The sequence below is a fragment of the Schistocerca cancellata genome, chromosome 1, assembly GCF_023864275.1.
Source record: "Schistocerca cancellata isolate TAMUIC-IGC-003103 chromosome 1, iqSchCanc2.1, whole genome shotgun sequence".
In the NCBI taxonomy this organism is placed as follows: domain Eukaryota; kingdom Metazoa; phylum Arthropoda; class Insecta; order Orthoptera; family Acrididae; genus Schistocerca; species Schistocerca cancellata.
The window spans coordinates 801,812,637-801,840,253 of record NC_064626.1 but is presented as its reverse complement, the minus strand read 5'-3'; the positions used below and the strand labels follow the sequence as shown (position 1 = coordinate 801,840,253).

The 27,617-nt window shown below is 39.1% G+C and overlaps 1 protein-coding gene across 1 annotated transcript in view; it reads right to left on the bottom strand.

Annotated features, from left to right (window-relative positions):
• Positions 1-2,546: 2,546 nt before the first annotated feature.
• The window catches only part of LOC126187899 (synaptic functional regulator FMR1), a 232,578-nt gene continuing 207,507 nt past the window's right edge, over positions 2,547-27,617 (bottom strand). The window contains 2 exon segments of the mRNA XM_049929253.1: positions 2,547-4,892; positions 25,370-25,492. Coding sequence (XP_049785210.1) covers positions 4,720-4,892; positions 25,370-25,492 — 296 coding nt within the window. The 3' untranslated portion in view covers positions 2,547-4,719.

The window sequence follows — 27,617 nt, the reverse complement described above, 5'->3', positions numbered from 1 at the left end:
AAATGTTACGATGTAAAGTCAAGTACTGACACATCAGTCGGGAACGACAGAGAAGAGCTGGCTGTGAGAAGATGTCAGCCAATCGCACACTGACCGGACCTCCCTCCAGGACGGCAATGCGACAGCAGAGACCCCTACGTGAAGAGGTCATAAGCGCTGTAGCAGATGGGTCACGGCCCAGTTACATTGTAGCTTCAAGACCAGCGAATTGGATAGAAATGTCAACACTAGTTACCTCACTTGTATTTGCTGTGTAACGCTGACTTTGGATTGTTTATACTGAAGAACACTGCTTATTTTGCATGTCACCCTTTGCTTGCAACACATCTGCGTGATTGACAAAATTAAGTACTGTGATCTTTTCCTTTTGTAATAAAACTCATTAAAACAATTTGTTTGAATGTTGTCTAGCAATCCGAAAAAGCAGGTTTCCTAGACACCCTATATTTGACGACTAGGCAGGATTTAACTCGTACTATGCCAACTCAAGTTCTTATGGTGTGGGGCGGTGTTGGCTACAACAACAAAAAATCCCAGTTGGTGCACGTCCGGGGCACTGTGACCAGTGTAACCAATGTAAATGACATCCTGCAACCCATAGCCACACCCTTTTGGGCACAACACCCCACACACCGTTTTTCAGCAACACAATGCACGTCCACATGCTGCTGCACGAACATGTACCTTCTTGGTGTCACAGGATGTCATTCTTTTGCCCTGGCCCACCAGATATGTCATGAATTGAAAATGTGTGGGATATGGTAAAACGACAGGTGCAGTGCTGTGACCATTGCCAACCACCACAGATGAACTTTGGAGCAAGGTGAATGCAGCATGGGTGGCTATACCACAGGGATTCATTAGCACCTTATATACGTTGATGCCATCATCCATGGAACAAGTTATCAGAGTCTATTGGTGGACCCTCTGCCTACAAGGCAACAAAACACAGTTTGAACTGAGGTGACAAAATGTTAATCACTTTTGCACAACATACTAACGTACATATTTTTTCCGAATATGAGCGTATTTCACTTCTCTGGGAGAATATTGCCAATTACACAATTAAATGCTTTTGAAAAGTCACAGAAAATGTTAGTAAAAACTGCTACACATTATGAATGAACTACTGTAACACAGACATTAGTATGTGCTTACTGTGCAAATTTTTATATCCATAATAGTAAGTTATGATGGTCTGCAGTTAAAAAAGTTCTGCAAAACATTCATTTAAAATCCTGGATAAGCAATAACAATTATGAAAGGTGTTGTCCACAGAGAATCACACAAACAATGGGTTCCACGTATTTTTGCAGGCAGTTACGTAGAAACTATTGAAATGAGTTTGACAAAAAGCAACAGTTACACGAGTGAAATGAAGTATGTGAAGTGGTGTGTGTGTGTGTGTGTGTGTGTGTGTGTTGGGAGGGGGGGGGGGTTTCTTCCCTTAAAAAAAATTGTTTCTACGTTATATTACTTCACTGGGTGTATTGCATACATCTTTGAATCGATTTGTCCATATTATTGTATAAAATTATCAAAGGATGAAGAATTACAGATGAAATTTCATGAGTTATGAGTGATGTTAATTCACATGTAAAGACAAGGAACAATTAACAATAAAAAAAGAGGGTTTACAGAAAGGAAACCCAACTGAACTTGTCAGTACCTCAAAATGAATCATGTAAGAAGACAAATCTTACTGAAACTTAACTAGGATTCCATAATGAAATTAAATAACTTCATAACAATCTAAATATTTTTTTTTTAAATCAAATTGTTTTTGAGCTTCCATTACACAAATGTTTGTGGACTGACTCTGATTTGATTGGCTTTATGTTTCACTATCTATTCCTGAATGTTTTCTCATTTACTGTTTCTCACATAGCTGTACAAAAGAGAGTATAAATCCATGTCTTCAATATCTCATAATATGATTTGTTTAACTGATTCTAGACATTTAATAATGTGCTATTGTGTCATGTAGATGTTATTGAAACAACACATACATTGCCAAAAACAAGTCTCTTCTATAAGTAAATGATTGTATGTACAGAAAATTTTATTTTTAAGTTATGTGAACATTGCAAGATGAATACAAATCTATTCAACAAGCAAACAGGGAAGAAACTACAATATTGCTTTTTTAGACAAATGCAATGTTATTAATGTCAACTGTCTGAGTTTGTTCAACCTTAAATTTTCATTTCTAGTCCAAAAGTTGTCTACATCTGTGTACTAGCACTGACACATACTGGGAGATCACACAAATATGAGCATTAAGACAAGCACAGTGTAACAATCCTTTGTTGTAAGACATATTGTCAGTCATCCTAAGACATTAATTCCGATTTGGCTGGTGCTTCTTTAGTTTTGGAATTATAGAAAATGACTTCATTGTACTATGCACTCATGTTACCACAGAAGTAGCGCATCAAATAATTCTATATTGTTTATCATTCACGCCATTTATGAGGACATAAAAAGCAATTAAGCTTTCAGTACAAAAAAATTATACGCATCTATTGTGAAATGAAAAGCCTGACTTAACATATTTACTTCAGCAGTTTTTAATGACAGTCCATTCCAATTCTCAATGGCTAGAAATAGCACGGTCCATTCATCTGAAACCACTATTCACACGTTTCTTCAGACTGCTGACTTCCAGACATTTCATCAAATTTTACAAATAATTTATTTAACAAAATGAAGTAATGATCCCTGTGTGATCATTGCCGTAGTGAAGCTTAGGAACAAATATTACAAAAAAGTGTTCCACTCTTTGAGCAATAATTAAGTACACATGACATGAGCAGAATGTAGAACTCACTCACTCACTCTCTCTCTCTCTCTCTCTCTCTCTCTCTCTCTCTCTCTCTCCACTTTGGCAATGAAAATTATGTACGGCCATACACCTAATAATGTAGGAAGTTGCAAAATTATTTTCAAACAAAAAAATAAGGGAAAAAGTTGCTCCACATCAGATTAAATCGTTCCAAGCAAAACTTTCTCTGGAAGATTACAGTTTGACAGATGCCATAAAATAACAAAAATGCAAATATGACATTTTTCCTGCAAATATAATAACCATCTAAAGCACTGCTTTTATATTTGAATGTCAAATATACAGTATATGAAAATGCAGTCCGTGTATGCCGAGGTACAAAGTGGCTGTGTATTTCACACAAACACTATAAAGAAATATTTACAAATGAAAACCCAAAACTAAATAACAATAATCAATGTAATAGAAATCAGAACTTTACATTTTAATAATTAAACATTTTAAATGTATATGATGTATATTTCCATGTGTACTAGGGCATCTGATCCATTTCTTTTTAAATACTATGCTGTACACAACCAACTTTGCGATGACTTCTTTCCCCAAATAAAACAAAAATATAGAAAAATATAAAAACAGTGCTACAATAATGTTTGTGTAAGAGTCAGAACTCATTGCTATATTACTCAGATCCAGTTAAGCTGTTAGTATGGCAATCAGCCAGGAAAACAATTCATTCCAAGGCAATTTTATGTTTAAATATCTATGCAGCATAGGGTCATCTATCTGCCAATATTGTATGTTGCTAAGAATAACAAAATTTACACTTTGTTAACTATGACAGCTTCTCCCATAAAAAAATCTCAACTGCCATCATTTGTATTATAATAACGATTACTCATAATCATCAATATCCACTGGAAGGAAAATTACAATAAAGGCAGATAGCTAGCTGCCTCATATTTTCCAAATCTCACAAAAATCACACACTCTTATTATATTTTTGCACAAAACTTACTTAATTATCAAAATTATGAACAATTTCATAAATTTTTTTTCACATGACAAAAAAATATAGGAAAAAATCAAATTACATGAGCTGAGAACACAAATTCTTAAATTTTATTGCTTTTCAGATTCAAATCATTTTTTTCTTTGCTACAATACAACACTGTACTAAGCCGTGCAGTTAAAACTAAACATTGTTGGACAGAAAATAAATTATAGTTACAGTAGGCAACAAAAGGAGACAATAAATAGTGTAGATTATCTGCAACTACGCGTAAGAATGCAGCTGCCATCTAATAGGCATTAACTCACACATTTTATTAAAAAAAAAGAAAGGAAAAAGAAAAAACCTATTTGAAATAGTTTTACATAGAGGTAAAGTTCAATGTGAAAGACAAATGGACTCAACGCTAAAACAAAGACGGAAAATTGAGGCTGAGAAGCTCTGAGTAAGCCACATTCTGATTCAGTAAACACTCCACTGTAGCATACATGGGAGTGAATTTATGTATCCTCTCATGTGTTAACTTCTTACAAAGAAGAAAAAGCAAAACAGGGCACTCAGTTATCCTACGAAAACAGAATGTTTGGAATTTTAAATGCTACAATCCACATGTAGTTCAAATTTATCGTTTAATTCTTAATATGTTCAAACATTATACTTTTCCATAACGTACTTTATGGAGTGGAGCTGACTGGAAGTTATGTAAGTACATCCTTTTGAAAAGTTGCTGCAAGCTGCTCATTGTATAAGATGTAGGCATAATGTCAGTTTAATTGTCATCAATAAACTGACATCTTGGCACTCCTGCAAGCTAAATCACTTATTCCGTTGCCTTGCATTCCTGTAAATACTTCAAAACTACGTTCAGAATAACGCTGGTTCATCGAGGCCATTGTGCGTGGCATATCCAATACACACACTTCTAAGCAGAAGTACCATTCACCAAAGCTTCTTTTGGTTTACCCTCGTTGCGTTTTGAGGGTGGGGGTCTCTGATTACGAGACTTTGGTTCACGCTGTCCCTTTGGAGGTCCTTCATTGTTTTGTGGCTCCTCTTTAGCAGTAAACTGAGGGTCATTCGTGACTGGAACTATGCCTGAAATTTGGAAATAAAAAATTAAGTTTTCAATTATACATTTAATTTTCCTTTATAAATAAAATATATTAAGACTATATCAACAAAACTTAACATGTAGCATACTTTCAATAACCACAATTGCTGACTTTGAGACTAAATAAAAGGAGACGATTGATGACCAGAGAAGTGAGATTCAATGATCCCAGTTTTCTTTACAGTATATATGCGCTACTCTACACAAAGTGTGAAGAGGAAGGTAGTACAAACAGGCATATTTGCAAATTAAGAGTTGTTGTATTTTTGGAAGTTTTACTCAATGATCACACGTTAAATGAGGATGAGGAGGAGGGGGAGGATGAGGAGGAGGAAGGAGGGAGAGGAGGGAGAGGAGGGGGAGGAGGGAGAGGATGATGGGATAGACTGGTGATTGGGGAAAACAGGTGGGAAACAGTGTGGGGGCAGAGGGGGGTGGCGGCAGACGAGGGAAGAAAAGTGGTGGTATGGGGGGGAGCGACGGTGAGGGGCGGGGGCGGGGGGAGGCGAGAAGTCCGCGAGGGCGAGGGGGTGCGGGAGGGGGGCGAGTCCGCGAGGCCGAGGTGGTGCGGGGGGGGGAGTCCGCGGGGGCGAGGTGGTGCGGGGGGGGGGGGAAGTCCGCGGGGGCGAGGTGGTGCGGGGGGGGGGGGAAGTCCGCGGGGGCGAGGTCGTGCGGGGGGGGGGTAGTCCGCGGGGGCGAGGTCGTGCGGGGGGGGGGGGTAGTCCGCGGGGGCGAGGTGGTGCGGGGGGGGGGGGGGAAGTCCGCGGGTGCGAGGTGGTGCGGGGGGGGGAGGTCCGCGAGGTGGTGCGGGGGGGGGGGGGGGGGGGAACGTCCGCGAGGTGGTGAGGGTGGGGGGGGGAAGTCCGCGAGGGCGAGGGGGTGAGGGTGGGGGGGGGGGAAGTCTGCGAGGGCGAGGGGGTGAGGGTGAGGGGGGCGGGGAAGTCCGCGAGGGCGAGGGGGTTCAGGGTGAGGGGGGCGGGGAAGTCCGCGAGGGCGAGGGGGTCAGGGTGACGGGGGGGGGGGGGAAGTCCGCGAGGGCGAGGGGGTCAGGGTGAGGGGGGGGGGGAAGTCCGCGAGGGCGAGGGGGTCAGGGTGAGGGGGGGGGGAAGTCCGCGAGGGCGAGGGGGTGAGGGCGTGGGGAGGGGGGCGAGGGGGTGGGGGAGGGAAGTCCGCGAGGGCGAGGGAGGGAAGTCCGCGAGGGCGAGGGAGGGAAGTCCGCGAGGGCGAGGGAGGGAAGTCCGCGAGGGCGAGGGAGGGAAGTCCGCGAGGGCGAGGGAGGGAAGTCCGCGAGGGCGAGGGAGGGAAGTCCGCGAGGGCGAGGGAGGGAAGTCCGCGAGGGCGAGGGAGGGAAGTCCGCGAGGGCGAGGGAGGGAAGTCCGCGAGGGCGAGGGGGTGAGGGAGGGAAGTCCGCGAGGGCGAGGGGGTGAGGGAGGGAAGTCCGCGAGGGCGAGGGGGTGAGGGAGGGAAGTCCGCGAGGGCGAGGGGGTGAGGGAGGGAAGTCCGCGAGGGCGAGGGGGTGAGGGAGGGAAGTCGGCGAGGGCGAGGGGGTGAGGGAGGGAAGTCCGCGAGGGCGAGGGGGTGAGGGAGGGAAGTCCGCGAGGGCGAGGGGGTGAGGGAGGGAAGTCCGCGAGGGCGAGGGGGTGAGGGAGGGAAGTCCGCGAGGGCGAGGGGGTGAGGGAGGGAAGTTCGCGAGAGTGAGGGGGGGAAGGCTGAGGGGGGGCTGAAGTTTGTCACCTGTACTTACACTCAGTTGTGTATATAAGTCAGTAACAAATACTTTTAATGCAGCCAAGCTGTTTCGCCTATGTGGTATTCGAGAACAGGCTACAAAATTAATGGTGACAATGAAAAATTTAACAAAGACTAACAATGCAATGTCACCTTTCAAAATGACTCCTTCTGTTCACCACGAACAGTTAAGAGAAACATTAAAAACCCTATGGGTAAATTATACCTATGATGACAGCATGGAATTTACAGACTATATTACAGTTTATAAAAAGGAGACATTGTGTTGCCAGTGTAGCCCAGCAATCATGTTTTATAATTATATGAAGAAAGCAAACTCTAGATCATATTTTTTACTATAGCAATTACTGTAATGATCTTCGGCTCTAAAATATGTTGAATACGATAGCTGTCATCCTCTCTGTATTTTGGATCTGATGATAGCCTTATTTTGAAAAACTGGTCATTACATTAACAATGTGTGATGATCTCCCTTTTGTTAAAATATTACAATTTATTGAGAAAGCTGGTAACTGGAGAAATGTGTTAATGGGCAGATACAAAACTGCAAGTTATCCTCATGACAAGCTCATTTAGTCCGAACATGAGTGTAGGAGAGAGTGAGTCAGGGTGGTAACTCTGAACCTCCCCAGCATTCAGTCTATTATCTCATGCCTAATCCCCTGTCATCCAGATTTGATACATAAGTTTCTAACCCTGTTTACCGGTAATAGACATAATATACAGCAGCTCAACAATTTTGAATTATGTCTGATAGAAACATAACAATGAAATTAATCAATTACTTGTAATATAATGTAAATGGACAGATAAAAGATCTATTCACCAAACGGAGGCAGGGGAACACATACACATCTCACTGCTTTCGGTACGTCTCCCCTGACTCAGGGTTCTAGGTGACTTTTCTAAATTGTGCCCCTTTGCCTAAACCTCTCCATTCCGTTTCCTTCGCCTCTTTTCCTTCCCATTCAACTCTTCTGCCACAAGAAGGAGCCACTGGTTCCAAAAGATTATAAATTCTCTCCGCGCATGCGTGCGTGTGTGTGTGTGTTTTTGTTATATTATCTGATAGAAACAGTATTTTTATACATTACAAACATCACATGGCCAGTATACAACAGAACAAGATCACAGAAGAACAGTTACAGAATAGGCCATGAAAACTTGAAGTAATCTGCACGCAGCACCTGCTGGTGCAAAACCTGATTAAACAGAGTGATCCAACTAAGCTGTCATGTCATATATTTCCTGAACCATTACGATATCATAATTAAGTTTTCATCAAGTTGAAATGTGAGAAAACCTCAATAACGACATATAATCTCTTTTCACAGCTATATTTATTAAAGGAGAATCAAGTTCAATTTCTCAAATGAAACAGTAATTTAAGTTGTTAGTATTGTTGTACTAAATAATAGGAATTCAATGGTGTTAATCTTCAAAATTCAATTTGTAGTTTTGGATAAATTAAAATACTTAGAACTTGTGGTTTATATGTGTTAAATATGAAAACGACTGCTTTCTTATGTGGAAGTTTCTGGTTTCACACCTAAATAAGAAAATCTTACATTGGATGAGGGAGAACAACATAGAGTTGTGATACTGGTGTGAAAGGGGATACAGAGGAAGTGTAGCTTCCATTATGCCTGTGTAGTTCAGGTGTGTTGAGTGCTGGTTGGTTAGGAACAATAACTGTCTTTCACTACCTCAATGGCAAACTAGATATGCTGCTTCTTTATGGAGCACGCGAAAGGAACACGAAGAGAACAGCCGAGTTGTGTGCACAAAGGTATCCTTTATATACCAAAGGCATCCACCGCCCTTTCAGTAAAAAAAATTTGTACATTTGCTAAACTGTCATTGTCATTCTAATTCTCATTAAGATACCACTGGCCAGGTGTCTCAGTGAGAATGATAATTTAATAAGTGTGCAAAAAATTTTTACTGAAAGGACAATGGATCATTGGGTAAGCTTGCAACAAGCAGAGTGAAGGAAATAGTCGTTCTGGTATTTGTTGCTTTTATTCCATAAGTTAGTTCCAAAGAAATTGTTAGTGCCTGTGATACAAACCATCCCAGCACTGTTGTATGCAAACAGCATCCATCCATCATATGTCCCTTCATGAGCAGATTAAGCAGGAAGATTGCAGAAAACACATGGAATTCTTTTGGTCGATTCTGATGCGGTATCAGTTCAGTCGGTACTTTCTTCAAACAATTCTCTTTAGCCATGAAGCTACCTTCATAAATCATAGAAAGTGGACTGTAATAAATATCTGTATGCGTTACTGGGCTGCTGAGAATCCACACTGGCTGAGGCAAGTTGATCATCAGAGGCAGTAGAATGTGAACGTTCAGTGCAAGATTATTGAAAACTAAGTGACTGGTTCTTATTTTACTGCAGGAACTAAAATGGATAAAAGGTGTGCACAATACTTTATGGAAGTGCTACTGGTCATTGTAGAGAAAGTACCACTTCAAATATGTACAGGTATGTGGCACTAGCACAATGGAGCTCTCACAACTCTTTTCTCATCACCGCATATGGCATAAAGGGGTTACCAGTTGGCCTGCACATTTACTTGTTTTGATGCCACTGGACTTATTCTGTGGGGTAAACTAGAAAGTAAAAAATACATTCTTGGCCTTGGGGAACAAAAAGAAGTCAGCTGGAATGAGGTTGGGACTGTAGGGTGGCTGCGATAGTGTTGCCACACTACACTTTCTCAGTAACTCATGAATGAAGAAAGACGTGTGGCTGGGCACAATGTCGTGATGCATCAGCTATGTAGCACGGCTGTCTTTTCACATGCTGTGTTGTGTCAAGACTGAAAACGCACCAACTTTTTTGGTGTCGCCTTCATTTATTGAATTCGGCATCTGGAAATAAATTTAATATCTAAAGAATTGTAAAAAACAGTGCTTATAAATTTTCCTATTATGTGTATTTTAAGTGTGTTGTACATTTAATAAAGTTGAGATGCAGTACATGCATGTTTGAGAGTTGCAGAGGTGCACTATAGTCTGTCACCCTGCAGTACAGAGAGGGTACAGTCTACCACTCGACCTGACCACCGAGAATGCAGCCGATGGCATTCACCAACAATATTTAAATTGTTAAAAGGAATAGTGAAACTGTAATTAAAAAAAAGTTCCAATCTGCTTTAGCATGGTCTAGATAGGCAGTACCATTTCAAGTGACCAAGAAGTCATTTCAGTTCATGAAGGGATAGTCTTTGGTAAGAAAGTTGTCAGGAGTGAGCTACTGAGTGCAGTTCGCTGTAATTGGAAGGTAGTACCAACAATATATATTGATTCACTTATCCTTTCAAAATAAATTTTGGAGGATTTGGTTTTTCAATTTCATAAATGACAAAGTTAGGTTCACCTAACATTTCATATGATGAAGGGAGATCTTTATGTTTAATGGACTGGCATAGTTAGTTGCTGTTACAGGAGAATGTTTATGGGCTGTAAGAACAAGAATTAATGATTGCAAATTGCAAATTGGTAGTTTGGGATAGTGTACTAGAATCACTGTTCCATGTAGTTTTGCTGGTGGTTTTGGTAGCACACTTGGAGGTAACTGAGTTGCGGTTGATTTTGTTATTACGAGGCACACTGTTAATGATTGAGTTCTTATTGAGTTCTTGCTGTAGAGTACATGTTTATAGGTTGATTTCTGGAACTTGAGTGAGGTAATGACTAAAGTGTATTGTGTTCAAGGTAACAGATCCAAGCACTTGATAGCAGAAAGTTATTGTCTTGTTCCTATGTGAAAAATCTGCATGTGACTTTGTGAAGATTTGCCTGGTTTAGTCAAAGAGAGATCACAACTTTTAAGAAAACATTATTGAAGGTATTTGTACAGCAAAGCTGTTACTTCCGACTTGACAAGTTCAAATGATTATTTCAACCAGGAGTCTTTAGTGGGTCGTATTGCCAACACCTGAAGAGATTTTGATTTTGTTCAGATTGTTTAACTGTATGGAGCAAATTGGTGATGTCAACTAGGTTTTTGGTTTGTCTTTTTTGTTGATGATTACTGCCTGTCAGTACGGACTTGGGATTTTGCTGGCACTCTTACACCTGCAATAAATTGGTTGTACTGGGTATTGAAATTCAAAGAAATGTAATAAAGCTATAGTACTTAAAATAAAATTGGGTTCCTTGCTTATCACTGAAAATAAGTTGGCCTTCAAAGACCATTTTATTAAACCAATACTGAAGTTGATAAAAAATAGCATGAAAAGGCCTTTCAAATGAAAGCAAAGATATATAATGTATTCTAGCTAGTTATAATTATGGAAAATTTAAAGCAACGAGTTTTAGATATGTTAGAACTATTTAATTTGAAGATAGAAACAAATAAGATTTTTTAGAGACAATTACTTGAGAATCAAAGACACACACATTTGGACTGGATTGTATGTATTACAATACTAACTGCATTTGGCAAAGATAAAAATCAAAGGAAATTGACTAATTTTCAAAAAAGAGAATTGAGTTTGTGTAGATACTAATGTATATTTCTGACATGGCTTGGAGCTTAATCTCTGTGAGGCTGAGATAAATTTTACCACACAACCAAGTGTAATTTTTGCTTGATATAAATATTATTAATAATACTGTTGCAAAGCAGTTTTTGCTACTGATAGACTTGATGTTGATGAGGGAAGGGTCTCACTTTTCATGTCCATTCTTATATTAATTTTGACTCCTAAGTCTGGAAAGATTTTCGTTAATACACTGGTACTAGTGTGCGATGTATAGATTGTGTTGTGTGCTAAGTTTTAAAAGCATTCAAGTTACTTGCCACAGCTAACGAAAGTTAATATAGCCTGTGAAAATATTGTTAGGCAGCTAATTTCTGTTAACAACATTTATGTTAAAAAAAAAAGCATGAAGACAGTAATTGTTCCGAAAGAACAGATACCAATGATGACCACGCAGCTTCTCTCGAAAGAAATGATAATTAATCGAAACCCTCAGCTGCCAACAGATGATGATGATATACCTCAATGGGGACAGCTGAAGATGTATGCCCCGAATGGGACTTGAACCCGAAATCTCCTGCTTACATGGCAGACGCTCTATCCATCTGAGCCACCGAGGGCACAGAAGATAGCGTGACTGCAGGGAATTATGCCTTGCACGCTTCCGGTGAGACCCACATTCCCAACTGTCCACAACTTAAATTTGTAATGTTCTAAAGATCTAATGGGAAGTGTGCAAGGGATAAGTCCCTGCAGTCATGTTAACCTCTGTGCCCTCGGTGGCTCAGATGGATAGTGTGTCTGCCAGATAAGCAGGAGACCCCGGGTCTGAGTCACCATTGGGGGACACATTTTCAGCTGTCCCCATTGAGGTATATCAACAGCACCTGCTGGCAGCTGAGGGTTTCGATTAATTATCATTTCTGTAAAAAAAAATAGCTAACCGTGATTACTATACTTCTGAATACTATGATCACTTTTACAAAATTCACGAATATGTATGAGCGCTCCATTAAGAACTAAGAAATCTTTGTGAGAATACAGATAAGTCTTATATATTAACACTGAAATTGCTTATACATATACTAAATATTTTGTGCTCGAAAATCTATATTCAGGTGCAATAGAAAAAAAATGGGACAAATTATACTGTAGGGTGACACTACCAAGTATGCCAAGTGTCAACCAGAACTGAGAAACAAACTTACTGTACTGATTTGTACAATGCTATGGAAAATAAATTGTTGATCATACTTTTTGTATAAAGTGGTAATGCCCAGTGGAATGCAAATGACCCTTTTTTTTTTTACTATCTTTACATAATTAATGGTTAATCCTTGCGGTAAAAGTTTTCTGTGGGCCATGTCCTTAGCGTTGTCTTCAATTTAGATTTGCTCATCTTTGCATTCTTCTGTTTTGGGGACACCAGTGTGTGCCAATCAGCACCGTTGCACTTCAGCCTTGTGTTGCACTGAGACGTCCAAGTTTCATCACCAGTAATAACGTTTCGCAAATAATCCAGTTCATTTTCCACACATTCTTTCAGTTCACTCATGATGAATAGTCAACTGATCTTTTGCTTGTCTATCTATAGTTTGTTGAGCAGCTTGGTACACACCTTATGCAAATTCAATTTTTCAATAACGATGTGATGCACAATGGTTTTTGGAGCCTTCAGACTGTCAGTTCACACCCGAACACTCATTTGATGGTCAGTATTCAACAAACCACACACATGAATCATGTTTTCATATGTTTGGCTTGTAGATGGCCATCCAGAACAGGCATCGTTGTCCTACCTTTCATGGTCCCCCTTGAACTCATAACTTGAACATACAAAAAAATAGACTTTATGTATGCTTTTTGAAAGCATTTCATGAGTTTCTGCAACTTTTTGGTCGAGTTTTGTGCACAACTAGATTGCCCATCATTGTTTAAACATATCCTCCACAACGTGATCTCAAAACAGGTGCACTATATCAGAAATCCTAACGTCAGCAATGCTCGGAGCAGACTGACCCACAGTGTCCTCCCACCTACCTTCAATGGCCTGAATCTGCTGTGACCTGTTGAGATGTACCAGAAAGTATATTTCTTGACTTTGGGACACATCTTTTATAACTATGGAAAAAGAGCATATGTTACTTAGTGATGACTTTTTCACAATTTATTTGAGTGAAAACAGTTAGGATATAAATCATATATGAAATGCTGTTGCTGATGACCTAGCAATAATTATGCGGACTCCAGAGAAAGCCGAACATGTCATCGATAAACTTCATGAGGTTACCATCAAAACCAGTCTCCAAATTTCTTATGAGAAACCACAATTCACAGGCTCCAAAAGTTAAAATCTGAAATCACTTACAACAAAATATGGTGACATCAAACAAGTTAAGTACTTCAAGTATTTGGGTGAAATGATCTGCAACACTGGCAATGAAAAAGTAGCTCACAAAACATGAGCAGAAAAATTATGTAAAGCTTATAAAATGACCAGGAACACAAACAATAAGAAATCGCTATCCACCCAAGCCAAACTCCACCACTATCATGCAGTCACTCTTCTAGAAGTCCTCTACGCAATTGAATCATCATCATTAACCATCAACATCAAGAACATTGACGAAATGGAATGGCAAATACTCAGGAAAATATTTGGACCCAAGATTCAGGATGGTATCTGGATGCGCAAAAGCTCTGAAGAACTGTACTCAAGGACTGAACGCTTCACGTCAGTTGCACGGAAAAGACTATTGAAATTCTACAGACATTTAGCAAGAATGGATGCCTCTAGAATGACCAAGAAAATCTTCCTTATCATCAAAGGAACTCGCCAAACCAGGGCACGCTGGCTAACAGAAACCCATAACGACATCAAGGAACTCAGTATTGACCCACTAGAAACCACACTGTGTACAGACAGAAAATCAACACTCATAAATTCACAACCAAAATCCCAACGGAAAAGAATCTGAAATTGAAAAACTCATGGCCACAAGAAAGAAAATAATAATAATAATAATAATAATAATAATAATAATAACAATAATATAGGAAATATCAGAGGTGAACAGCTTAGCTGAATCACCCTGTATATTCAAGTTTTCAGCTTGTCCCACAAAAGATTGCTGTGTGCTGATTGTTCCAAAAAACAACTAAACTAAGGGTAAGAGAAACTGTAAAGTTTTGATGAAAGTTTTAACTCTCACAGTACGAGTGCTACAAATGTAACTGGAACTTTATCTTTAGAGAATTAAACAGCGAAAAGAGATTGTGTGTGAAGCGTCAGATTAGGATTACTTTCTGAAGGATGTGCACATATATTTGTGAATTCCACAATTTTATTGTGTGAAGAAGCTATTTAGATCGGTCTGATATGTCTGCAACATTTCCCTGTTGCTGTTGAAAATGAATTACTGCATTATAATGTATTTATGAATGGGATGTGCCACTTTGTATTTTTTACTGTATGTATTGAGGTACAGGGATTCAGTGTACTAGAACTGGACAGGTAACAGCAAAAAATAGTAAATTAATTATACATCTTTTTTTTGGAGGTGCTTCACGACTACACCTCTTACTACCATGTAACACTATAGAACACGTTTGGCTTTTGCCAAGAGTGAATAAGTTTGTTCCTTGATAGGATAGAGTACTGTTCTGTGGTGTAAACTGGTTGAAAAGGAAGATGAAGCGAACCTATATTACCTCCGGTTTCTATCACTGCTCATGCTATATCTCTTACTTAGAAAAGGCAGTTGTGTACATGTACAGTTCTATTACAAGAAATTTGCATATTTATGTCCACATGAGGTGTAGTACATGATCTTCTCCTCCCCCTCCACCCTTATTAATCTGAAGACAAGCAGAATGAGTTTGTTTCAATTCCCACCTATGAATTTCATGTGGCTGCTTCAGGAATGATCCTAAATGACTGCCACACAGTCTCATAAAAAAGCTATATCACCTAAAACTCTCACATCCATTGCATTTCCTAAGTGTAGAGGCTGCCACTTGTGTGTATCATAACACACAACTTCACCTGGTGTCTTAAATCTAGTACTTCCAAACGTTCTGTTTATGAAGTTTGAGTGACTGCTTTGGCAAAACTGTGTGTTGTTTAGAGGAGTTACTTCCAGATTATCCGGGATAAAGCAACTTTGTGCAACTGTTCCAACCAACAAACCATAAATGTTTAATTCAGGGAAATATCCACAATATTGGGCACATGATATAGTGCAGTGAGGGCCAATACAATTCTATAACAAAGCACCAGACATTAAAAGGGAACTGAGGAAGGAACAATTATCTTCAAAGGTACAAATTCCATGCAAAGAAGAACATTATGCATCTAAAAAGTTAGGTAAATGGTCTCAAAAAATAAAGGAAACAATTGTTACAAACAAAATAATGGCCTTCAAAGTAATCAACATTAACTACACTTCCGACATCAGTTGTAAAGCTGTTAGAAAATTTCAGCAAATGTTTCTTGTAGTATCACTCTAAGCATTGGGGTCCCACATTGTTTGATACCCGCAAAGTCCGTGAATGTTCATGAAAAATAGTTTATACTGTCTTTGCTTACCTTAAAATCTGCTGCTCTCATTCTCAAAAACACCTGCAGATGACCCACAAGCATCTGTCTCACTCGTTTAATGTTGTCTGTGTCTGTGCATGTTGACCCAAATACAGCCGATCCTCGACACGGTCCTTTCAGTCTCAAAAGCATTTAAAGTACTCACTCACACATATTTCATTCACTGCTACAACACTACATTTGCACTAACATTCCACAAGTCTCAGTCATAGTTTGCCTTAATTTGAAGCAAAACTTCATGTTAACATGTTGCTCCATTCTGCAATGACAGGAGGTGATGGAAGCTTGGTGAGTGTCTTCAAGAATTGAGAACACAAGAGCTAAAAAGAGTGACACTTTATAATTTCAGCTACTGATACAGAAGTATCCAACAAGTTCTACTCAAAAAGAATGACTGGGTTCCTGCAATCGATGACATTCACACAAAGCCTCTCAAACCCAAGAGCTCTGTGAGCCAAAAATGTTGCAATAATCTGATAAAACCACAGATAGTAAATACTGCCCTGTAATAACAACTGATCCTGGGTCTGTTCTTCATCAGTGCATCTATGAATTTTACCAGTATTTCACAGGCAAATTTTTCGACAATGTTATTCACATTTTATCTTCTGATACCACTCCCAAAATTTATTCTCTCAGAAGATATCAGGAGGCAAGGCCACTTTTGAAAGCTGTCACATCATATGCCAACTCTGTTTAAAGTTTCGCACAGTCTTTATGTGGGTGCCATCACCAAAGAGCTGTCCAACCAAATGAATGGCCATGATCAGACTGTGGTTGAGAGTATATTTGACCACTCAGTGGCAGAATACACTGCTGAGCTACTCAATGCCCCAACTATGTGGTCAGTTGTTACCTTTACTATTTTGATTATTTATATCCCCCCCCCCCCCCCCCCAGGGCTTTCCATTGTCTTATTTAAGTTGCCACTGTTGAGATTAAACACTCATGAGAAATTGAATTACAGATAGCTGTTGGGGAATAAAACAGTCCATTGTGTTATATTACTGGGATATCCACCATACCTTGTAATGGCTGTCAAGATGACAATCAAATAAACTTAGTGTAAAATGGGAATTGTCACTGCATATGATTGTGGACAGCTTCCTAAGAACATGCAGATACTGGCATTTTCACGTGTTATGTCAAAGGCAAGTATGTCAAATATGGGGAAATGTGCTGTCTACATCACTAGAGTCAACTGTTGACAGTAACAATGTGTCACTGATAGGAGTTTCCATCAACTATTGTGGATTGTAACAGCAGATAGGGGGGTCACAGTGCTGCAGATCACTCACGAACTCTACATTGCAGAACAACAATGACAGCAAGTTAGCTATCACAATCTCTCTAACCAGCACCTCATTTCAGCGTACAGAAGTTACTCTCCCATAAATGCACCTCTGCTTAAAAAAATGACTTATACAAATGACCTGTAGATGGTGATTTAATTTTGCTGAAACTAGTAATCATTGTATATTTTTGTGTGATATGGGTGAATAAATTTCTGTAATAAGAAGAAGAACCATCCAATAGAGCTGACAATGTCTTGCAATAACCATAAAGGAAAATTTATTAAACATGATCGACAAGCACAGACTTAATACACAACATGTAACACCTGCAAATCTGAAGTATTTTGGAACACTTTTACATTGGCACACAAGAAAGCAATGTTAAAATTCTACTGAAGCACGATTTATTAATACGCCGTCCCAGCATTGCGAGCACATGCAGTGCATGCCCTAAAAAATAGCAGTTGCTATTCCTTCTTTTCCTGTATAAAAAAAGGAAGAGTGACATCTGAGCTTGGGCATTTGATGCAGATATGTGAAATGCATCCTGTTTTGCACATCTGAATACTCATGCCATAGATTTTCTTGCACTATGGGCTATCAAGTGTTCTTCAGGACTGTCAATATCAGCAAAAAGTTTCCACTTGTTTCATACATAATGAATAAGTAAGTACCTAATGGTGTACAGCAAAATTAGTTCATTCAACAGCATCACGGAACAGTAACTGACTGTAATGAGTTAAGAAAAATTGAAAACACTCACTACCAACAAAAAGCTAATGTGCAGACTAATGGCAATACTTGGGAATATGCAGTAATCTTAAGACATTTGATTGTCTTTGTTCAACTTGCAAACAATAATATTTAAAGTAACATCAATGTAATAATTTAAGGTAGTAGAAAAGTAATTAACTTTGGGATACACAAATGATTCAGTGATGCTTGCTGATAAAGCAGAAAGCTCACATCCCTGCTCAGAGAAGTCATATTCAACTGGAAAAGAATACTACTCAATCAACATGAGAAAAAACAATGTCAGTGATAGTCATCAAAATAAGAATGAAAATCCAATGAATCAGCAAATCCAGCACAACATAACAGAAAATCAATATCTCCATCAATTAAGTATGTAAGCCATGCACTCATATGTAAAACAGTTTGATAGACATTAATACACACACTGAGGAGAATGAAGGACATTAAATTAAGTATTCATGAAACGACTAGACACTGGAATTATTATTTAACGGAAAACAACCAAGAGTCCTGTGGGTAGAATACACTAGGAACAACAACAATATTAAAGGCCAACTACAAATGAGATGCTGACTACTAACAAATGCAGAATGATGATGCAGTTGGAATACACACACTGCAAAATAGAAACAACAAACTTCTTTCAATTATTTTGAAATGCAAATCTTATGTCAGTATCAATATAGTGTCACTATGGAGTAGTCAGAAAATCATCTTACCTAGGGAACATTTGAGAATCATTACTACAGAGCTGAATAAGAAATAGCACTAGCCACATCTGTTCTACACCTACACATACACATACACTGAAAAGGCAAAACATTATGACCACCTGTTTAATAGCTTGTCTGTCCATTTTTGGAATGACTTGCACCAACTGATTCTGTGCATTTGGGATCTGACAGTTTGTTGGTAGGTTTGTGGCATTGGATTTCTAAGCACAAATCACGTAATTTGTGTAAATAAAGGGCCCGCTGACTTGCATATGTGGTGATGGCACCTGAGAGTGACCCAAATGGGTTCCTTCGGATTTACATTGGATGAATTTGGTAGCAGAGACATAAACATGAGTTCAATATAATACTTCTAAAACCATTGAGGCATTGTTCTGGCTCCAAGCCACGGACAACTATACTGCTAAAAGATGACATCACTGTTTGGGAAGACATCACGCATGAAGTGAGGCAGATGTCAAAGTGTCTTTGATTACTACCACAAGTCCCATTCAAGTGCTGGAGAATGTCTCCCAAAGCATAATACTGCTCCCACCAGCCTGCTTCCGTGGCATGCTGCAGCTTTCAAGCTGCTGTTCACCTCGATGATGGCGTTTGTGGGGAGAACCATCAACCTACTGTAGTACAATGTGGTTCACCCGAAGAGCCGACACGTTTCCATTGATTGATGGTCTTGTGCCCACTGCAACCTTAACTGATGATGTCATTGGGTGAAAATGTGAACACGTGCTCTACTGCAGATCTCTATGTTCAACAGTTCACGATGAATGGTGTGCTCCGAAACACTTGTGCATGCAACAGCTTTGTGCTCTTTCGACAAAGGTGCCACAATTCACCATCCATTCTACTTTACAGAGCAGACCAGCCTCCGAACCCCATGTTCTATGAAGGGTCGTGGACATCGAACCATTCAGCACCTAGTAAGTAGTTTCACTGACCTGCTACCTCTTTCCATAAATGCTCATGACAGTAGCATGTGAACATTCAACCATTGCTGTTTTGGAGATACTTATTCACAGGCTCTGCATAGTAATAATCTGCCTTTTGTCAAAGTTTCTTATCTCAATGGATTTCCCCATTTGCAGCCCATATCTTCGCTAGGGTGATTCCCCATCTGTGTCTGCTCTGCTTACATACTTCTGTTACTGTGTCACGTGCCCACAATACACCAGGCGACATCAAATGTCGCAGTGATCATAATGTTTTAGCTCATCAGTGTATACTTCACGTCACTGTACGGTGTGTAGCATGGGGTATTTTGTACACTTATTCAGATTACCTACCATATTTCATTTGCATATTAACCAATGGACAAAATTACTGCCTTTATGCCTTGGTAAAGGTCCTTATCTCTTATCTTACTCAAATATCTTTATGAGATATACACAGTGATGGAGTAGAATTGTCACACAGCTTTCCCCAAAGCCCACTTCTCTAAAAAGTTACCAACAACTAAGTTACAGCTCTCTCATACCTTCATATGGGCTATATTGACCTACCAATGCAACTCTTTAATTGTTTTGGTACCCACTGTAATTCCTACTTGTTTAGGAGTCCGAATGTTGATACAGTGCTTTAGAACTGGATGCATTGCATTTTCTGAGATTCCATCTAACAAAGGTATGTTTCCCATTTGCTTTCCCTGCTACAGATTTGTGTGTACATTTCATTTCATCTCACTTCTTAGTGGAGTATTTAAATGATTGTTATGTGCTTCATTTGTTCAATCTTTTAACTGGGTACTATTAAGGTCTTCCTCTTTATTGATGACATTTCGTGTATTTATTCTGCTTATGGAGAGGTGATATTTGTTGTACCAAGTGAGAAAATTTTAGTCAAAGCTTTCTGTATTTCCTTACAATTTTTCAATCATAATTTTTCTGCAAATATTATAAGTTAACAATATATAGTGTTGCTGAACCTATTCGATGCCTAATTTATGTGTATTAAGACCATTAGTGATTCTTAAGCTTCCTGAGGGGCACATCCAATGGTTGTGTCATTTCTGCTGAATATTCATTGCCCTGAATAAGTACTAAGTAAAAAATTCACTGAGCCAACTGCATTATCTATAAAGATACCCTGTAAGATAATATCTTGATTATTAGTGAACTATACAGTGCAGTGCCAAATGCCTTTCAGAAATCTAAGCAGCTGGCCTTCACTTACTGTAAGCAAGACATTGTATGGGAATAAAGCAAGCAGCGTTTCACGCAAGTGGTTTTCTCTGAATGCATGTCAATTCTATGAGAAAAGCCCCTTTTCCTCCGGGCTTCTTTTATCCCTTCTGTAAACAAACGTGACTGGAGCTCTTTTCTAGTCTGGTGAGGCTACTTGCAGCACAAGAGGTTTTAAACAAATTTGGGATAGGGAATGGTCTAACACCACAGTGCATTCAGTATAGAATATAATAGAAAGTCCTTCAGATCCTGACACCTTGTTGGGCTTAAGTAGTTTTTTAGTAATATAGGTGTAGGTGTGTGTGTGTGTGTGTATCCATGCAGTGATTAAACAAGATATGGTAGTGCCATCCTGCATATATACATTTTTAATTGTGAAAAATTAATATTTTGGCTTTCTGTTTGTAGTCTTTAGTTGCAATGTGAGATTGGTTCAACTTCATATTATTTTCTGATAGATCTTTGAGCCAGTATCTCTCTCTAAGGAGAGAATTGCCAATGCCCAGGCGAAAGAATATTTATGATTAGTGATCAAAAATGAGGTGAATAATTTTATTAGAAACAAAGTAATAAGTTTGCATGGAATCTGATTTAATCTCCTTCAAAGTACTGTGCTTGGCTAGCAATGCACTCCCAATACTGACTCCATGACTGGAAACATTTCTGGAAGGCTTCCTTTGGAAGGGCATTCAGCTGCTCTGTTGTGGACCTCATGGTGTCAAAATGTTTTCCTTTAAGCACGGTTTTAATTTTTGGGAAGAGATAAACATGATGAAAAAGGTCAATTTGGACAGACAGTACACTTTTTCTGGCAAGAAATTCATAAACCAAAGCGAGGCGTAGCACAGTACATTGTCATGACGCAGGAAGCCACTGGCCATTTTTATGGTTTCTTTCTTTGTATATCGTTTTGCATACCTTGCAGTATTCCTTTGTAAAATTCAAAAAATGGAAAATCCAGGATGAAATGTAACAACATTACAAAAAGGATAGTTATACTCACCATACAGTGGAAATGCTGAGTCGCAGATATGCACAACAAAAGGACTGTCACAGAAAGTGAGCTTTTGACCAACAAGGCCTTCGTTGGAAAGATACAACATACACATACCTTCACATTATTGTAAACACAACTCGTACACGCATGACCAGTATCTGGTTGTTGGGACCAGACTGCCATTGGGAACACTGAATTTTCATCTCATGGTCATACTCTTAGACACTAAGGTCCACCTCCTGTTAAAATTTTGGAAATGCACACTGATACACAATTTTCCTTCTGTTCATTACTCAAAAGCCTTGAAACAAATTTTGATCTTGCTTACGTAATTTGGAAATTACTGGTTAATATGCTTTGCACATACCCATATGAAATGCTAAATTCTTCGGTAAGCTTTTGAATAGGTATTTGCTTGTTTGAATGAACAATTTTTGCCGCTTTTCACATTTTTTAAAAAAGTTAATGGACATCTCGAATATTGCTTATTTCGACTTCTAAATTGCTCATGCCACATGTAAACTGCCCTCAGAGATACAGCATTATCACCATACATCAAACTTCATCATTTTAAAAGTTTCTTTAGCATTTTTGCAACTCAAAACAGACTTAATGTTCACACACTGTTTGAAAACCATGATGCATGCCAAACACGGTAACCACAACCTCATTCTACCATTTCTGGATGATGACTGACAAGTTAGAACGTGTTTCACCTTGATGCTGACTGTCACAACAGATTAGGCCATTGGACAAATCACATCAGATGGCTGTAGTGTCAGCAGTTGCTGCTAAATAAATTCACTCACCGTATTTTTTGATCACACCTCATATTAAAGCTGCAGTGGTGGTAGTGGTAGTAGAAGTAGTAGTAGTAGTAGTAGTACATGAGATTAATGTGTTACACAGGACATGCTTTGCACCAATCATGAAACAACACTAAGTTGAATACGGTAGAATTTTTCTTCTTCAAAGAACCAAAATGCTACTTATGACATGGTATAGATAACAACATACAAAATCAAACAATGAAACATCCAGGGAGGAAAAACAACAATATGGAAAGATATATTGCCACTCACCACAAAGATGCGGCATTGAGTGGCAAACGTGCACAATGAAAAAGAATGCTTGAAATATTCAGCTTTCGGACAAAGGCTTTCATCACAATTAGAAAAGTAGTACACATTCAGAATTAGAGAACTCTCACACACAATTCATACAAGAACAAATTACAAATACATGGCCACTGCCAACTCTGGGCAGTGAGGCTCGATTCCTTTTAATATTGATTCATTTGAGGAATCAAGGTGAGGCATGGTTCAAGGTTAGGAAACAACAAGAATGATCTGGGGGTAGTCGGAGTGGATTATGGTTAGATGAAGGAGTAAACTGAGCCAGGCAGAGTTCAATATTGGTTTTGGATTGAGTCCGATTGGTAGAGTTAGTAGAAAAAAGGCCACTGCAAGGGCCATAAGGAGAATGTCTTTAACAATCAAACACAATTGAATTTGAGAGTGGGGCACAAGGTAACGCCTTTTGAAAGTGCTGAGACTTGTGTGGGACAGTGGCTTTTGGAGGACAGGTATGCAACTGTGTTGTGCATCCATTTAGGCTCTGAGTTTTACTGGGTGGCGTGGAGAGTTCCTTAGGATGTGGTAAAACCAGTATGTCTGCAAGGAAGTGTTTGGCAGATATGAGAGGATGCAGCGAAGGTATGACAGAGGCTCTTGCAGTCATGGTGGACAGTAGCAATCCACAGTAGGATTATGAGGAACAGATTGAACAGTTTTTTTGAGTTGGCACTGTGGATGCTGCTTTAATTACTGGAGGTCTGAGAAATGGAATGCAGGAGTGTGATTGCAGAGCAGGTGAATTTTATGGATAGACAGGAGGTAGTGCACGGTGTTTTGGGCATGATTTACAAGGTTTGCAAGACTAGAATGGTGAGGGGTAATGAACTGATGGAATTTGAATAGATAGAAATCAGTGCCAAAGGACGAGATTGCACCTGGAGATAGGTAATTTGACAATCAGGCAATTTGAGGATTACATGAACTAGGCCACCATGAATAAACAGTAAGTAGGACTAGGTTCTGGTTAGGGCAGGGAAATTTTCTGTACTGACACAGATGGAAGGAGCAATAATCCATAGTGGAGGGTAAAAAAAAACGCAGAAAAATGTGGAAAATTGAGTGAAACTAAGAGGGGAAAACCGACAAAAAAGGCAAAACAGGTGTAGTATAATGAAAAGATGGGAAACCTGAGTAGTGTGTGAAGAAAGGTAGTGAGTTCAGTTTGAAGGTCGAGTGATTATATTAGCACGAAGAATGTTGTACATGAGCATTTAAACAGGGTGGCTTGGAAGTCAGAGCTTCACAGGGTGTGTGGTATGCAGTGGACAGCATTTGTAGTTGGGGAGGTAACAATAAAACTTTAGAAAGTACAGAAAGGGTATGAAAGACATTGAGTAGTGCAAAGCTGTACAGAAGGCAAACAGTACTGGATTGTGGGATCAAAGGGAAGGCATTAGGCTCATCCTGGAAGAATTAACAACAATAGGGAAAGGATAGATTGCTACTCACCACACAGAGGAGGCACTGAGTTACAGACAGGCAGAGTGAAAAATAATGCTAGAAATATTCAAACTTCTGGATAAAGTCCATCATCAGAAGTAGAAACAAACACACACACACACACACACACACACACACACACACACACACACACCAGCCATTGACTCGTCTCTGGGCACAGTACCGATCAAGGATATCTAGACTTAGAGACAACAGTGTTTGTGTGGGCGCGTGCACGCACGCATGTGTTAGAGAGAGAGAGAGAGAGAGAGAGAGAGAGAGAGAGAGAGAGATGCATGGGTGAATGTGTTTATTGTTTCATCTGCATTCAATGAAGGACTTATTCTGACAGCCATATATTCTTTTTCATTATACCTGTCTGCTAATTAATGCCCTTCATATGGTGAGCAACAATCTCTCCTTTCTATATTATTGTTACAACATACAAAAATCTGTGTGTTTGTATCTAATGTGTATAGAGTTTTAGTGTTACTTTACTCCTGTGCCACAGCTAGACAGAAAGTGATAAGAAGTGGCAGCTATTATCTCTCGCAAAAATTTTCAGAAATTTTAGTAGTTGGTTTTTGTGTTGTGCACTGTTTTTTTTTCCATTTTTTCTCCTGTTGATCTTACCTTCTTCCCCCCATCATCAGTTCTGTTCACTTTTCCCATACACCAGATTATTTGTCATCTTCCCCTAACTTATTGTTTCATTTTCCTCCAGCACTAACTATATCTCATGTTGCACGCACAACTTAAGCATGACAGTTTCTGGGAATGAACTGGTGCTTAGAAAGGCAAATAAAGCACTGTTTGTGCTGGATGCATTTCGCTTATCACATGTATACAATAATTTTCATGACACACACACACACACACACACACACACACACACACACACACACGTTAAACTGATGAACTATAAATAAATTACTTACAATTTGTAACAGCTTTGCAACTCATGACTGTAAGTAGTGAACTTACTGCAGTCTTTTCCTTTATCTCTGTTCTTTGCCCTACTAAGTACAACAGCAGTTACTTGGGTATTCTGCAGTTCTGATACAGTATTGACTCTTACCAGTTCCTTCAGTGCTACTGGTGTTAATGTTCTCTCCAGAAGGTGTCTGGCTACGCTGACGTATCCTGCGCCTGTGTCTTCTGCGGCGGCGAGTTCTGGAGCCCTCGACGCTCGACACTGACTCTACATGGGACATGACACACAACCTTTTGTGACCAGCAATAACTGATCAACTAAAAAGATCTTCACTGAAATCTTTAAGCCACTTTTTGACAATAATAGTTTTTTCCTTTAATACTGTTTTTGTTACATATCAGTAAGGCGAAAACAAAATTTCTTAGACATATGTTCCATCAAGAATATAAATGCACAGCATAAGAGGAGATTTACTGAGAACTTGCTAACATTCAATTACTAAGACGAAATTTATATAAATTGTTTTAAGACTGCATTAATGCCTTAACATTAATGTTAAGTAAATATGGCAAACTAACTAGGGATTAGGTAAATATTGCAAGCAGAATGCAAATGCTTTTATTTTATTTTACATTAGTTGGCTGCATTCTCGCTGTTAAGATTCTAGGTTACTGATGGTCACAAATGGGAAGCTGTCCTTTTGCTCCACATGCAAAAGCTGTATCACAAAATTATGAGAGGAATTTTACAACTGCCATCTCAATATACCTCACAATCCTTCCTGGTGTCACACTTTTCATTTTCAAAGCCTACCACATCATATTTTTCTATATACTGAGGATGTTAAGGGAGTTATCACAAGTTCTGGAGGGGTAAATTTCAAATATAGAGAAAAGCACCTGCTTGACAAATGCTCAAACTGGAAAATGGCAGGAAGGCTGACAATGTAAAAACTAATGGAAAATTTAATAATGGAAAACGTTAAGCATTCAGAACCTGAAGCAGCTTTGCTAGGAGCTGAAGGCAAGGGACGAGGTAGGGACAAGTTTAGAGAAGATAGGAAAGCTTCTCTTGTTATTCATCTGTGGACTCTCTCCTTAGCAATAGTTTCTAATTTTTTTGTTACCTTTAACACTTTTTCTCAACAGTTTCTTTAGATGAAAGCAATTTTGGCTTCTGATCAAGCAACGAATGTTCTTCAAAGCTTGGTACGCTTTATCACCCACATTTATTAGAACTGGTCTAGTTACTCCGGTTTTGGTTGTAGGTTAAGTAGATGTTTCTTGTCTACCTCAAACAGTTGGTAAGGAAATGGTTACTCATTTTAGTCATATATAGCAAATTTGATGAAGGATGAAAACAGTTGGATAAACAAATGCATTACTTACCCAATTTAATGGAGTTGCATGAAATGTAACACAATGGCTCACTGAGTGTAAAAACATTGAACACACAGTAATGGAGTTTCAATCAGTTATGCTTCATGGTAACTCACTGTTAATTAATTCAACATTAATATATACATCAAACTATGGTTGCACCACAAGAAGTCCACTGTCAGAGAGGTGAGGATCAGTGTAAGAGGAAAGTGCCTTATGCACAAGCCCAACATGAGTAGCCAAATGCTAGCGGAATCTCACGGACAGTGTCGGAAGTAGTCAATACTGGCAATTCAAGCTGTAGTGTTGGTGCTAGGTAACAATTCTACGAGCTGCCACAATTTCTCCTGGCATGGGGCAGTAGCCGTGTATTATTTATTATTAATGGAAACATTCACACTATTAAGGTTTATCACATCTCAGACAATAATTAATGGCAATTTACATGATTGGTCAATCTATAATTAAAACAATCCACTCATATAAAATTACATATGCACATTTTTGTTCGCTTACATGTTTTGTATTGCACAATGGATGTTACTGGATCACAAAATAACTATTTATTCAAATTAAATAGAGAACGTCTAAAACTATGTGAAGACTTGTACTGGTATGTAGCTTAATATATTAATCATTAATCTAATTAGTGAACTCAACTATTTTATAGGCTACATGCTTGATTTCGCAGGCTTGTGTTTATAACACTGTACTATTTGGGAATATCTTATTTACACATGTCAGTGTAGACATTTTGAATGTAAACAATTCTGCTTAGAACTTTAGCGTGGGCTCTTATTGCACCAATTGCTGAATGTAAAGTTTCTTTTTGCTGATGTGATCGAATAGGTTCAATACACCTAAGAAGTCACCGTCATCATACCACATGGAGCACTAGTTCTGTTTGACAAGAGCTAAATAAGGAAATGGCCTTGGCAATATTGAAGACACTAACTCAACATCAACTCAACTGATGTATGTGGGTGTCTGGAACTGGATTCTATGCAGGGCGA